Source organism: Schistosoma mansoni (genome assembly GCF_000237925.1).
Source record: "Schistosoma mansoni, WGS project CABG00000000 data, chromosome 3 unplaced supercontig 0174, strain Puerto Rico, whole genome shotgun sequence".
In the NCBI taxonomy this organism is placed as follows: Eukaryota; Metazoa; Platyhelminthes; class Trematoda; order Strigeidida; family Schistosomatidae; genus Schistosoma; species Schistosoma mansoni.
The window spans coordinates 497,894-510,193 of record NW_017386012.1 but is presented as its reverse complement, the minus strand read 5'-3'; the positions used below and the strand labels follow the sequence as shown (position 1 = coordinate 510,193).

Genomic DNA, 12,300 nt, shown 5'->3' with positions numbered 1-12,300 from the left:
CTCGAGAGTTTTTGCATAAGACCTAAGTGTGAAACCTTATCAAACGCTTTGCTAAAATCTATGAATATCACGTCGACAGACTGGCCGTTGTCTAGTGCAGCTGTCCAATCCTCTCTCGCAATGAGTAAGTTAGTCAAGCATGAATGCTTGTTACGAAACCCATGTTGCTCGGGAGTTAACAGATTGTACGAATCAATGTAGCTCAGTAGCTTAGCCCGAATTAATTTTTCAAGTAACTTAACTACTATACTGGTCAGGCTAACAGGCCGGTAGTTAGATACGATCCGTCTCTGACCATCCTTAAATATAGGACTAACTATGGCGTCTTTCCAGTCTCTAGGTAGTTGAGCCTGTGAAAGGGACATGTTGAAGAGCATCGTGAGCGGTCTTGAGATAATGTCCGCAAGCGATGACAGCAAACGTGGGTGTAACCCATCGGGGCCCGGTATCTTACAAGGTTTTAGGTTAGTTATCAAAGGAAGAACTATATCCTCTGTCACGTGTAAAGGTCCTATGGCTGGTATCTCATTGTCAACGGGACAAGTAGTTGTAACACTGCACGTAGAGTAGACTTCACTGAAATAGTTAGCAAATAACTCCGCTTTCGCCAGATCAGATTCAGCCAATAAAGCTGAATTTTCGCTTAACAGTAATGAGGGGATACCATCACTACGTTTCGTCCGCCTTTTAACGTACGAAAACAGTCGCTTCGGACAAGTACGGCTATCGTATGCCAACTGTCGTTCGTAAGCCGTGCGGGATTTAGCTATGGTCTTTTTACATATATTCCGGATTTTTTATATTCGCACTTAAATGATGCCTGACCTGTTGACAAGAATAACCGTTAAATACACCTGGGTTAATACCTCCAGACACTGTTATTAGATGCGGAAGCCCGTTAAGTGAAATTCTTTTTCTATTCCATCCAGAACTATTTGAGCTTTTTTTTTAAACTGAAGTCCTTGAAACTATGTCTGATGTTGATGCGCTACTACCCTGATGACCTTGGTACTCAAAACAGTCCGTCTTTTTCAACATATATCGTGCAACGTGCGTATGGCTAGTACATCTTTTATTAAAGAAGGCTGTGCGGAAGTCATGCTTCCAGATGGCGTGTTTTACAACCCTGTACAAGAATTTAACAGAGACCTTACAATAGCTGTAGTAAATCAGTTTGGAAAGTTGCACAGAAGAGAAGCTATTCTGAAAATGAAGGACAAAATGAATGGTATGATTCCTTTTGATGACTATTAAGTATCATTACGAAAGAAACTCCTGATTTCCCTCGTGGCCTAAAGATATTGGAGGCATTAGCAGCATCTGGAATTAGATCTGTTAGAATGGCTCTCGAAGTTTCAAATGTATCGAGTATTATTGCCAATGATCTTAGTCCAGAGGCTGTTGCTTTGATACAGAAGAATGTCACCCACAATAATGTGGGGAGTATTGTCAGTACAGTCTGCGGTGACGCTGTGGACCTTATGCACCAACATCGGTTACTTAAAGAAAGGTTTGTTTTTTTCTAGTCTGTTAATTCAGTTCACAAATAATCATCAGCTGAGGTATCTCCATAAGTCTAAATTCGGAAGATCATATAACAGCTAGATTTCTCTGCTCTGTGTATATGTATCCGAATCGTTGTCGAACAATGTTTATTATCGGAATTAATTTTGAGCATCCACGGGAAGCGTATCTTAAATATGGTCTTAATTAGTAAAAGCAAAACGCAATAAATGTGGTTGTATATTCAGTTAGGTATTTTTGTTTGTCTAGTTGTATATTTCCCACCAAAGAAAATTTTTATATTCCGCAATTACATACTATTGTTCCAAAAAGCAGCGGAATCAACTTTAGTGTTTGTTAGTATCAAGAAGTTCCTTAACATGTCTTATGTAGGTGGGATAAACAAAGAGAATATTTTATCACTTACAAAATAGATTATTGACACGTTTCTTACCCATTAACCGATTCCTTTCATACTGTCAATGTTATTGCTATTTCATATCCCCTGACTTCCATCTTGTCAAGTTTCGTCAACCTGATGCAGTGTTATAAATTAAGGCGATCGACATAGTCTTATGCTATATTACCATTATCTGGTTGTGATTGCGATATCTTTCTTTTCTGTGCATAACATGACTTTTGGATGTATGAATTCGTTATTAAGTTGTTGCCTCTTCCTAACGATTAAACCCATGTTACTAACATTTCACACCAGTAATCGAGAAGTTAGAGAATGCGTAAAAAATATGGTCAGGACTAACTATTTATTTATTTGAACATATAAATATTGGTACAAGAAAGCACCAGATATGCGCCACAAAAATGTCTGGGGGCTGTGATACTGCCAGGGTGCCCAGATCGAAACGGCTGGTTTTTTTTAGAGGGGCCACACCCTGAGCCTTTGATCTAAAGGTCTAATCCACAAGGCAGTGAAGCATCGTGAGGAGATGCGGTCGCATGGTAGCCGGTGACCAATGGTTGGTTCATACGCCGTTTTTTCCCTCAGGATACTGGAGCACATGTACGCCATTGGTTTGGAATCAGGGTTTCCCAACTCCCCTAGGTGGACTTTCCGTGTCCGCCAACCCGGCTAAAGCGCCGAGCATTCGCTTTTCGTCCTCTCAATTTTGTAAACAACACCCGTGGTGCGAGAAGGCAGTGAGTAGGACTTCCCCGGCAGAGGCTGAATACGCGTGACTGTTTTAGAGCATTCCGAGGGAGGGCGGGCCCTCCCCACTCTCGGCCGTACCAGGGCATTCAAGGGCGTCTGGACTAATCACCTGATACTAGTGAATGCTGAACGTAACTTTTCATAAGCTTTGACCATTATAAGTTTTCCACATTCGGAATGCGTATATGTACCTAGTCACCAAATTATATCCACTGTAACTCTACAAAGCTGTGCAATTATATGGGTAACGTTCATGTAATGGTCTTCAATTAGTGGTCTCACTGTCGAAAAGTCTGATTCTGTTTCGTTTGTGTATCTCGTGTGATTCAACTTTTTCTGACTCCTGTTAGGTTTGATGTAGTCGATATCGACCCATTTGGAACAGCAAGTCCGTTTTTAAACACAGCTGTTCAGTGTTTACGTAATGGTGGACTTCTTTGTGTCACTTCAACAGATTTGGCTGTGTTATGTGGGAGCACTCCTGGGACTTCGATGGGAAAGTATGGTGGGATGGCCATTAAAACAGGCTCTACACATGAAGTTGTAAGTTATGAATCCTTAGCCATAGTAAAATATTGACAAACTGTGATCTAGTAAAGCGTATAATGTCAAATTTTCCGAGTTCTGATAACTTTCACTTGAATCTATTTCTCGGTTATGGTTACCAGTGATGTATGCAACAAGTGGAAAGTCACATCCCAACGAATATTTCTGTCCTTCTCCAATGGCTCTATGTTTGATTCCATTTAAAGTGCACTACCATTAGACTTATTTTAGTAATAAACAGTGGAAGTATTTCCAGTTGTTTTTAGGAGTTATTCATTCAGAAAAATTCGGAAACTATACGTAGTAAGATTCCCAGAGTACATTCCAATAAACCCGACAGTCTCTTGATGGCACAAGCGTATAAGTGTTAGCATTTGATTAAGAATTTTCTCAGAAGGAGTTTTGTGGAGATTTTTTAGTAATTTTATAGTTGAATTTATGAGTCAATTGAAGCTAGACTACCATGAAAGACCTGGAAGCACTGGACGACCATTTCATCACATTATGGGACTCCTCAGCAGCGCGCGTCCACGATCCCGCCTCTCGAGATTCGAACCCAGGACCTATCAGTCTCGCGCGCAAGCGCTTAGCCTCTAGACCAGTGAGCGGGCATCCAACGGTGTTAACGTCTAACTTCAACCAATCCACGAAATTGAGCAACCGTTCACCATTGTCTTCAGTGAGTTGATATCTCACAACAGACCCGGTTGAACTCCATTGGTCACTGCTTCTCACTAGAACTCTAGCAAATACCTCTTAAAGCCAGTCAGTAGTGAGCATATGATTATTATCAGAAGGGGTTTTGTGGAGATTTTTAGTAATTTTATAGTTGAGTTCATGAGTCAAAATAAGCTCGAATCTTGCGAGGCGGGGTCGTGGATGCGCACTGCTTAGGAGTCCCACGATAGGGCGGAACGGTCGTCCAGTGCTTCCAGGTTTTTCATGGTGGTCTAGCTTCAATTGACTCATGAATTCAACTGTAAAAATTTTCTGACATTTGGCTTATCAAAGAGGAGTATCAAGAATTTCGTCTGACTAAGCCATAATTTACTATTTTCTAGAAAGGTCAGTGCCACCGTTTGAGTCGTACCTCACTATGCTCAAAAATTGTTCATTTAAACCGCAGACGATCTCAGACAATCTACTTAGAATGACTTACAATAGGCTTTAAATCAGTCCTAACCGATTAGATTGTGCAGCTAACTACTGTTTCCTCAAATATAAGTGTAGATGGAGACGCGTTACAGAGCTCCAAGGACTGCAAGCTAATATTCTGTTGAATTCAGTAACTTTGCCTAACTCGTGTACATATCTTCAAAACAACGAAACTAAGGTTTATATGCCATGTTTTTGGCCGGCTAAGTGCAAAGATGTGGCGACTCTCAAAGGACCTATTAGGTTCTTGCATATTATCAGAGTGATCTAGTAACCAGGTTTCGTTCACTAGGCGGCCGATAAATACACATTTGATTCCCCATCGATTAATTTGGTAATAGTCAATCCGAAATGATGTTTTAGTTGAGTAATTACGATGTGAAAGTGTTGGGGAATAGTATTAAGACACCCAAAAAATGTAAACTACATAGAATAAAAACCAACTACAAATCTATTTATTAATACCTGAAAATTACCATCCTGTTCACAGTTTTCTTCATTTGTACTAAAAGAAGACAATTTTTAGCAACCGTATACAAGTAAGAACTTTTGAAATTTTGAGCTGTGACTTTAAAACTGTCTTATCAGTTGAAATTGGTTTTGAAATAGTCGGCCACAAAGTTATGTCATTTTATTTATTTTGGAGTAACATCGTACTAAGCTTTGAACTACGAACTTTGTGTAAAGGTCTGTGGTTCTCCTCGGTCGTACATACCGAGGTAGTTGCAGTGGAATCTAGACCTACAACTTAATATTTCACCTATGCGATATATATAGTCGTTTTTCCAATAAATACGCAAACTGATGTTCTGAAACCACACAATTTAGGACACGTCTACGTTATGTTCTTCAAACTAATTCCTTTTTCCGGCAATACATATATTCCTCCTCCGTTTCCATTGTTTACGATTCCCCTAGAAGTTCTCAGAGGCCAAATACATCTAATATATCTGTAACTTACTTCGACATATTTAGATGTTTAGGTTTCAGAATGTGATGGAAGTTATGATCAGTCTTAATTTACTCGTCTTTTGCACATCATAAAACTACCATTCCATTTCTTAGGATCTCCTTTTCTTAAAAATCGTCCATAAGTTTTATTCTAGGATTTTAGATGATTCAGGGTTTAACTTCTTCATTTTAAAACAAATTGTATCTCCATATTCACAAAACCAAGTTAAAAATGTCTCACTATAATAACCATGTTTAGTAATCGATATTACTTTTTTGGTTTAGGGATTACGAATACTTTTAAATGGTATGCAGTTGGCTGCTAGTCAGCATGGTAAAGTTATTGAACCTTTATTATCGTTGTCGGTGGATTTCTACATTCGTGTATTTGTACGTGTTTGGTCCAGTCCTATATCTGTAAAAGCTATTGCAGCTAAACATGGTATTTGCTATATTTGTCCTGGATGCTTAGTGAGTATTATTTTTACGACTATGAGCATTTCGTCTCGTTCAAATCTTGTTTTATTATTAATAGTTCAGTAGTTAAGAATCGTAATTTTGTTCTTTGGATTATCGGAAATATTTCAAATAATCTAAGATATTAAGATCAGCTGTGGATAGTCGGACATACGATAATGAAAGAAGCCTATTAATTCATTAAAAAGAATGAAGATGTTTCGACAAAGGAAATTTCCTTTTGGAGGATGTCATCAACTAAAGCTACACAGTCCTATTTATGGTTGTTTTTTACATATAAGGGTTGTTGTGACTTTTAGAAGAAGGCTGTATCCAATTCGTTATGATTTTATGTCCGGCTTTTTATCACGTGAATTATCCACCAATCGAAATACGACCTTTCCAATCTTAACACTGCCAAATCAATGATGTTCAACTGGTATGAGCAGTCTAGCGTCCTTATTGGTCCCTTGTCCGTCTAGCCCTTCCACTTGAGTCCAAAACACCCATTAAGGCTTCTGCTATGCGAATCATTTATTTCAAGCATACTCGGTTTATATACCAGACAAACAGACCACATCACACCATAAAATAAAAAATAATATTTGTACAAGATCAATCCAAATGTGTCTGTGAACGGGGGAGATAGTAATCAGTAAACTGAATATATTTTAGGGGCAGTAAATCGTATAATAATAATTCATAGGTCGAAATGAAGCTTATAATAAGATGAATATAGATATACACAATCTAATTACTCATTAGTTAAACAATAAGAATATATGTAAAATAATCGTCCATTAATATGTCCCGGATGGTCTTCAGGTACTTTTCTTCATTTTGGTCAGCTTGTAAGTGTTTTCCAGCTCGTCCTTTTTGACGACGATGAATGCGTCATCCACATAACGAATCCAAATTTTGGATTAACAACGTCTTCGATGACATCAAGTTCACAGTGGAACAGTAGTCAAACGACACTATCATTCTTGGACGTATTAATCACAAGAACCGACACAGGAAAACTGGAAACTCAAGTATATAAGAAGCCGACCCACACAGATCAAATTCTAAACCACCTTTCAAAAGAACGGATACCCAATCAAATTCATCAAAAACAAAGTCAAGTACAGAAATCAACAAACAGATCACCCTACCCTACAAAAAAGCCATATCAGAAACTACAACGAGACTGCTGAAACCCTTCGGAATAGGTGCTGCACACAAACCTACAAAATCACTACAATCAATCCTATGCAAACCAAAGGATGAAGTGATGAAAGAAAAACCAAACATCATATACAAAATAAACTGCGCCAACTGCGAAAAACACTACATCGAACAAAGCAGACACCCTCTTCATCTTCGCCTGCATGAACATCAACTAGCAGTCAAATGCTATGACATGTCCTCACTTATAGCAATGCACGTGGACAACTGTGGACACATTGAACTGGAAAAATGTGGAAATTTCGGATAGGGGCAATTCCAAAAACACCAGAGAACTTTTAGAAGCTTGGCGCTCAGGTCAATCAGTAAGCACCCAATTTATCAACCAATCAGGAAAATTATGGACAAACATAGGACCAAAAATCAAACCAATGGAAGCTGCAACCAAAACAAAGTAAGTCAACAAGAACCAATCAACATTGAGGTCTACAGGACATGCTGTGAACCACTTGTGGAGAAGTTCGAACACATCACTTCTACTTGAAGTTTGTGCTGATGATGTCTTTCAGAAGAACGAGGAAAGCTCCACGACAAAACTGTCCAGCTCAGAGAACAAAACTCCATCAAGAACTATTAAATATTTCCTATCCTAAAAGCAATTACTTAATTTTGTTATCACAGTATTTCAAAGTTGGTCATTAATCTCGTCTGAATAAAAACCTATCATTAACGGAAATAAAAATGACACAAACAGTTATTTGGTTTGTAAAGTATAATTTGCAGTATGTCAAATAATTTGTATATATTTTCATCCGGACAATGTACTGTACTTTTTTTACCTTTTATTGTTTTTAGGCCTATCACATACAACCTTTTGGAGAAGCAGTTGATACCAGTAAAGTAGTTACCGCAGCTCATGGCCCACCTATAGGACCTCAGTGTATAGAATGTGGTTCGAAATTTCATGTGTTTGGTCCTATTTGGATTGGACCTTTACATAGTCGTACATTCCTACATGAGTTTCTTTCGGATTTAGGCTACCCTCCCAAAAACGTTAATAACGGTACATCAAGTTGTTTAAATGGTGAAAATCACTCATCTTCAACACAATTAGATACAAGTACGTTGGTATTGTGTTAGTTTTCCGTAGAAATTAGTGTTGTATTGCCAGTTTCGTCGAATGTTATTGATCTTAGAGTGATAAAATTGGCCATTTCGTACCGGGGGATGGCAAAAGGAAGGGACTTGGTTGGTTTCTTCGATGAAGCGAGACCAATCAAAGAGGCACAGAAGGTTTAAGGAGTGTCTAAGATTGGTTTTGGGTGAACACAGTACCTAACCAGTGTAGTTGGGGCGAAAACCAAACGTAAAATCGAATGACAGATTTAAATGTTTAAGCCATCGACATCTTCCTATCTCTAGATTAAAATGACAGTATGAGTATATTTCGAATTTAGTTATTCCGTGAAAAGGCGAAACGGTCCCTTAATCTTCCTTATTCTTAGTTAAGCTGGCTAAATAGGTTGAAATTCTTCCATTCTAAAGTTTTTCTTCAAAACGATTCATGAAATGACAGAGTAGACTATTATTTAAACTGATGATATACTGGAAAGTCTAATGTTTATTAAACAAATAAAAAGTGTTTTATTTATTTATTTATTTGAATATATAAATATTGGTACAAAGCGGCACCAGATATATATGCACCGAACAAATCTCATTTGATTTGTGTGAGGGCTGTGATACTGCCCGGGTGCCCAGACCGAAGCAGGTGGTTTTCTTAGGGGGCCACACCCAGAGCCTTTGACCTAAAGGTCTAACCCACAAGGCAGTGGAGCATCGTGAGGAGATGCAGTCCCATGGTAGACGGTGACCAACGATTGATTCATACGCCATTTGTTCCCTCAGGATACTGGAGCCCATGTGCACCATTGGTTTGGAATCAGGGTTTCCCAACTCCCCTAGGTGGACTCTCCGTGTCCACCAACCCGGTGAAAGCACCGAGCATTCGCTTTTCGTCCTCTAAATTTCGTAAACAACACCTGTGGTGCGAGAAGGCAGTGAGTAGGACTTCCTTGGCAGAGGCTATATACGCGTGGCCATATGAGAGCATTTCGGGGTGTAGATAGATCGCTAGTATCTCAACAGGTATTTTTCATAGCCGAGACACTAGACTTTTGATAATTAAGCGTTGAAAATAAAGTAATTTAGTCTGAATAACATTTTTAAGAATAATATCCAGTGTATATTATTTATTCCAGTTGTTGAAATGTGGTACTTGATTACTTACTTACTTACTTACTTACTTCCGCCTGTTACTCCCAATGGAGCATAGGCCGCCGACCAGCATTCTCCAACCCACTCTGTCCTGGGCCTTCTTTTCTACTTTTATCCAGTTTTTGTTCGTTCTCATGTCTGTCTCTATTTCTCGGCGTAATGTGTTTTTTGGTCTTCCTCTTCTCCTTTGGCCTTCAGGATTCCATGTGAGGGCTTGTCTTGTGACGCAGTTGGGTGGTTTCCTCAAAGTGTGCCTTATCCACTTCCAGCGCCTCTTCCTGATTTCTTCCACTGGAGTGGTGCTTGATGTTTGTACTTAAATATGTCCCAAAAACAATGTCATTATTATTATAGTAACAACTGAAGCTTGTTAGTCGTACTGTCACTGGTTCCAATATCGTGGTAATGCTGTATTACAATCTCATACATGTGGGGTGTGACTAACTAACCAATGTATAAAGCTTCATCTGTTTTGTGCATATAACTACGCTTATTGTCATACAGCATACATTCATTAGAATAACTCTGTTAAATCGAGGAAAATAAAGAACATAGGGAAATAAACTTGCCCGTAGGGGATTAATAACCAGTCCGATTGTGAATATTTGAACAGTTTCTCCTTCATTTTCTGCGGTTTAATTCACCAAATGCATTTCCTCTCCGGGTTCTCGCATCGGGAATAATTATACTATGTGTTTATTATTGGTGTGAAAATATTAGCTTTATGGGGGATAATAGTACTAGTTATGTAGAGTATTTTGATCTTTCTCATTTTTAATAAATTACACTAATAACAAAAGAGATCCATTCGGTCATTGGAGAGGAATGAAGATAATTCAGTGGGAAGGATTTTCTTTAAGACAATTTCACACACATCTACAACTACGAACATGGCACAAACCAGCAGTTATTGATTTCGTAGAGTGATGTCATCTTTTGCCCTGGTCATCTCTAGTTTTCTTCTAATTTTTACTTTAGTCAATATTACGGTTCAAAGTAGGAGGTGGGTTAATGATTTAATTAACGCTCTCACCAAGTACTTGGATACGAGCCACCCTCCAAGTATGAGACCTAGTGGGGTTCAAACATGGGATTTAGTGGTTGTAAGCCAAATCCCTTAACCACGTAAGCAGGATCAATGAATATCTCTGTTCCACACTTGAAACCTACGTACTTTTCAAGAAGTTTTATTACACTTGTTTGTTTGAATGACATTTTCTTCGGTGATAATCATTCGTTGTCATTCTCTAATAAAATGCTTTGATATTCTATCCATTCAGGTACTGGATCAGATAAATCAAAAGTTCATGTATCAACTCATAATCTAACGAATAAAAATCACGGCACATTTAAGCGTATCATTGGTATGGCTACTGTGGCGTATGAAGAACTTCCAGATGTTCCTTTATATTACATAACTGATCAATTAGCATCAGTTTTTGGTTGTACCATCCCTAAACAACCAGACTTATAGTAAGTGGGATTTTTTTTGTTTCAATTATTTGTTTAATTGATAAAACTTTCCTTATCAAGTAGTGTAGACATGTGTTTAAGAAATATTTTCCTAGCTTCGAAGGATAATTCGAATGGTCTCATTTTTAAGTAGTAATTAATTTCATGTCTATCTTATTTATTGATTTAAACACATAAATATTGGTGCAAGGGGGCACCAGATATATATGCGCCACACAAAACAATGAAAATGGGAAGAGAAAGGGGTAAGATGCATATGAAAAAAATCAAAAAAAGTAATGGTGAGGGAAACTGAAATGTGCAACCAGAAGAACTCTCTCTTTATGCAGAAAGTAAAAGAAGGTTACAGCAGGCTCGCCACTGGCTTCTATTCTGAGCCATATCTGATAACGTCTCTAGCCACTGTGTAGCACCATCTCTCGGACCCCAGCCAGGGAGTCGTGAAGGACCAACAGAAGCCAGTCATTTGCAGCTTTCATACCACAACACCATGTCATACACTGACCTCCTCTCCGCTTTTTCCAACCAGTCCCAGAGTCGGCAAATAATGCATGACGTGGAATTCTCTGGGACGACATTCGTAGAACATGTCCAAGCTACCGAACTCGGTGTTTCAAGATGGTGACACCAATTGAATTATCGTCTCTGCGCCCGAACACACGATGCCGAACCTCTGCAATACTAACATGATGTTGCCACAGGATTTTAGCAATCCTTCGGAGACAACGATGATCGAACACAGAGAGTCGTCTAACATCCTCAACTCGGAGAGGCCAGGTTTCACAAGCATAGGGCAAAACTGCTCTCACCGACGCGTTGTAGATCCGATCTTTTACAGCCAGACTAACATCACGAAGGCGCCAAAGATAGTCCAGATTGGCATAAGTCGCTCTGGCTTTCACTATATGTTCATCGGTCTATCTAGTCCCTTCTCTTCATTAAATATAGCCTTATTTGGTCATAAATCAAACAAAATTCATTTTTAAAGCGCATTAGAAACATACCTAGTCAGTTATTTGGAGAATAACACTACGAACATTTGGTTTATGAAGACATTAAATCTGTTGCAAAAAAGTTTGTAGGCATTCGTACGAAACGGCGATGCTACTCATTAGTAGCTTAATGGATAATTCTTTGACACTTCAGCCAGTCACAAGCAACATAAAACGTGACAGAAATATGCACCATCTAAACTTCTCAGCACGATATGAAATTATCAGGATGAATACAGAAGTAGTAACAATAAGTAAAGATGATTAGACATAGGGGATAGGATTTAAGAAGAATGAAACCACGAAATAAGATGTGCAAGGTGAATTTAGAACTAGAAGATCTAGGAGCAGACAGTGAATACATTTATGCCATAGTGACGAATTCTAAGCCATGTCACACAGTATATCTAACCACCAATCACTACAATCGCGTAGACTCCAACCTAACAGTCTGTGAAACAGAATTAGTCACTTAATTTTGACAACTTTTTGAAACACCACCTTCCACATCCAATGTTTGTTATGTTAAGGTTTGTATTCCCTAGTTGACGACAGGCAAAATTCTGATAAAATCTCTAAATACAATCAGGTTTCAAAACCATTGTCTAG

At 38.6% G+C, this 12,300-nt stretch overlaps 1 protein-coding gene across 1 annotated transcript; it reads left to right on the top strand.

The window, feature by feature from the left end:
- Nucleotides 1-999: 999 nt before the first annotated feature.
- On the top strand, nucleotides 1,000-10,700 carry Smp_165900.1 (n2,n2-dimethylguanosine tRNA methyltranserase related; the record flags this gene model as incomplete). The annotated part of the gene is made up of 6 exons (XM_018791216.1): nucleotides 1,000-1,228; nucleotides 1,270-1,510; nucleotides 3,025-3,217; nucleotides 5,612-5,797; nucleotides 7,805-8,069; nucleotides 10,507-10,700. The coding sequence occupies 6 exons, from the start codon at nucleotides 1,000-1,002 to the stop codon at nucleotides 10,698-10,700; spliced, it is 1,308 nt and encodes a 435-aa protein (XP_018645597.1).
- Between the last annotated feature and the right edge of the window lie 1,600 nt (nucleotides 10,701-12,300).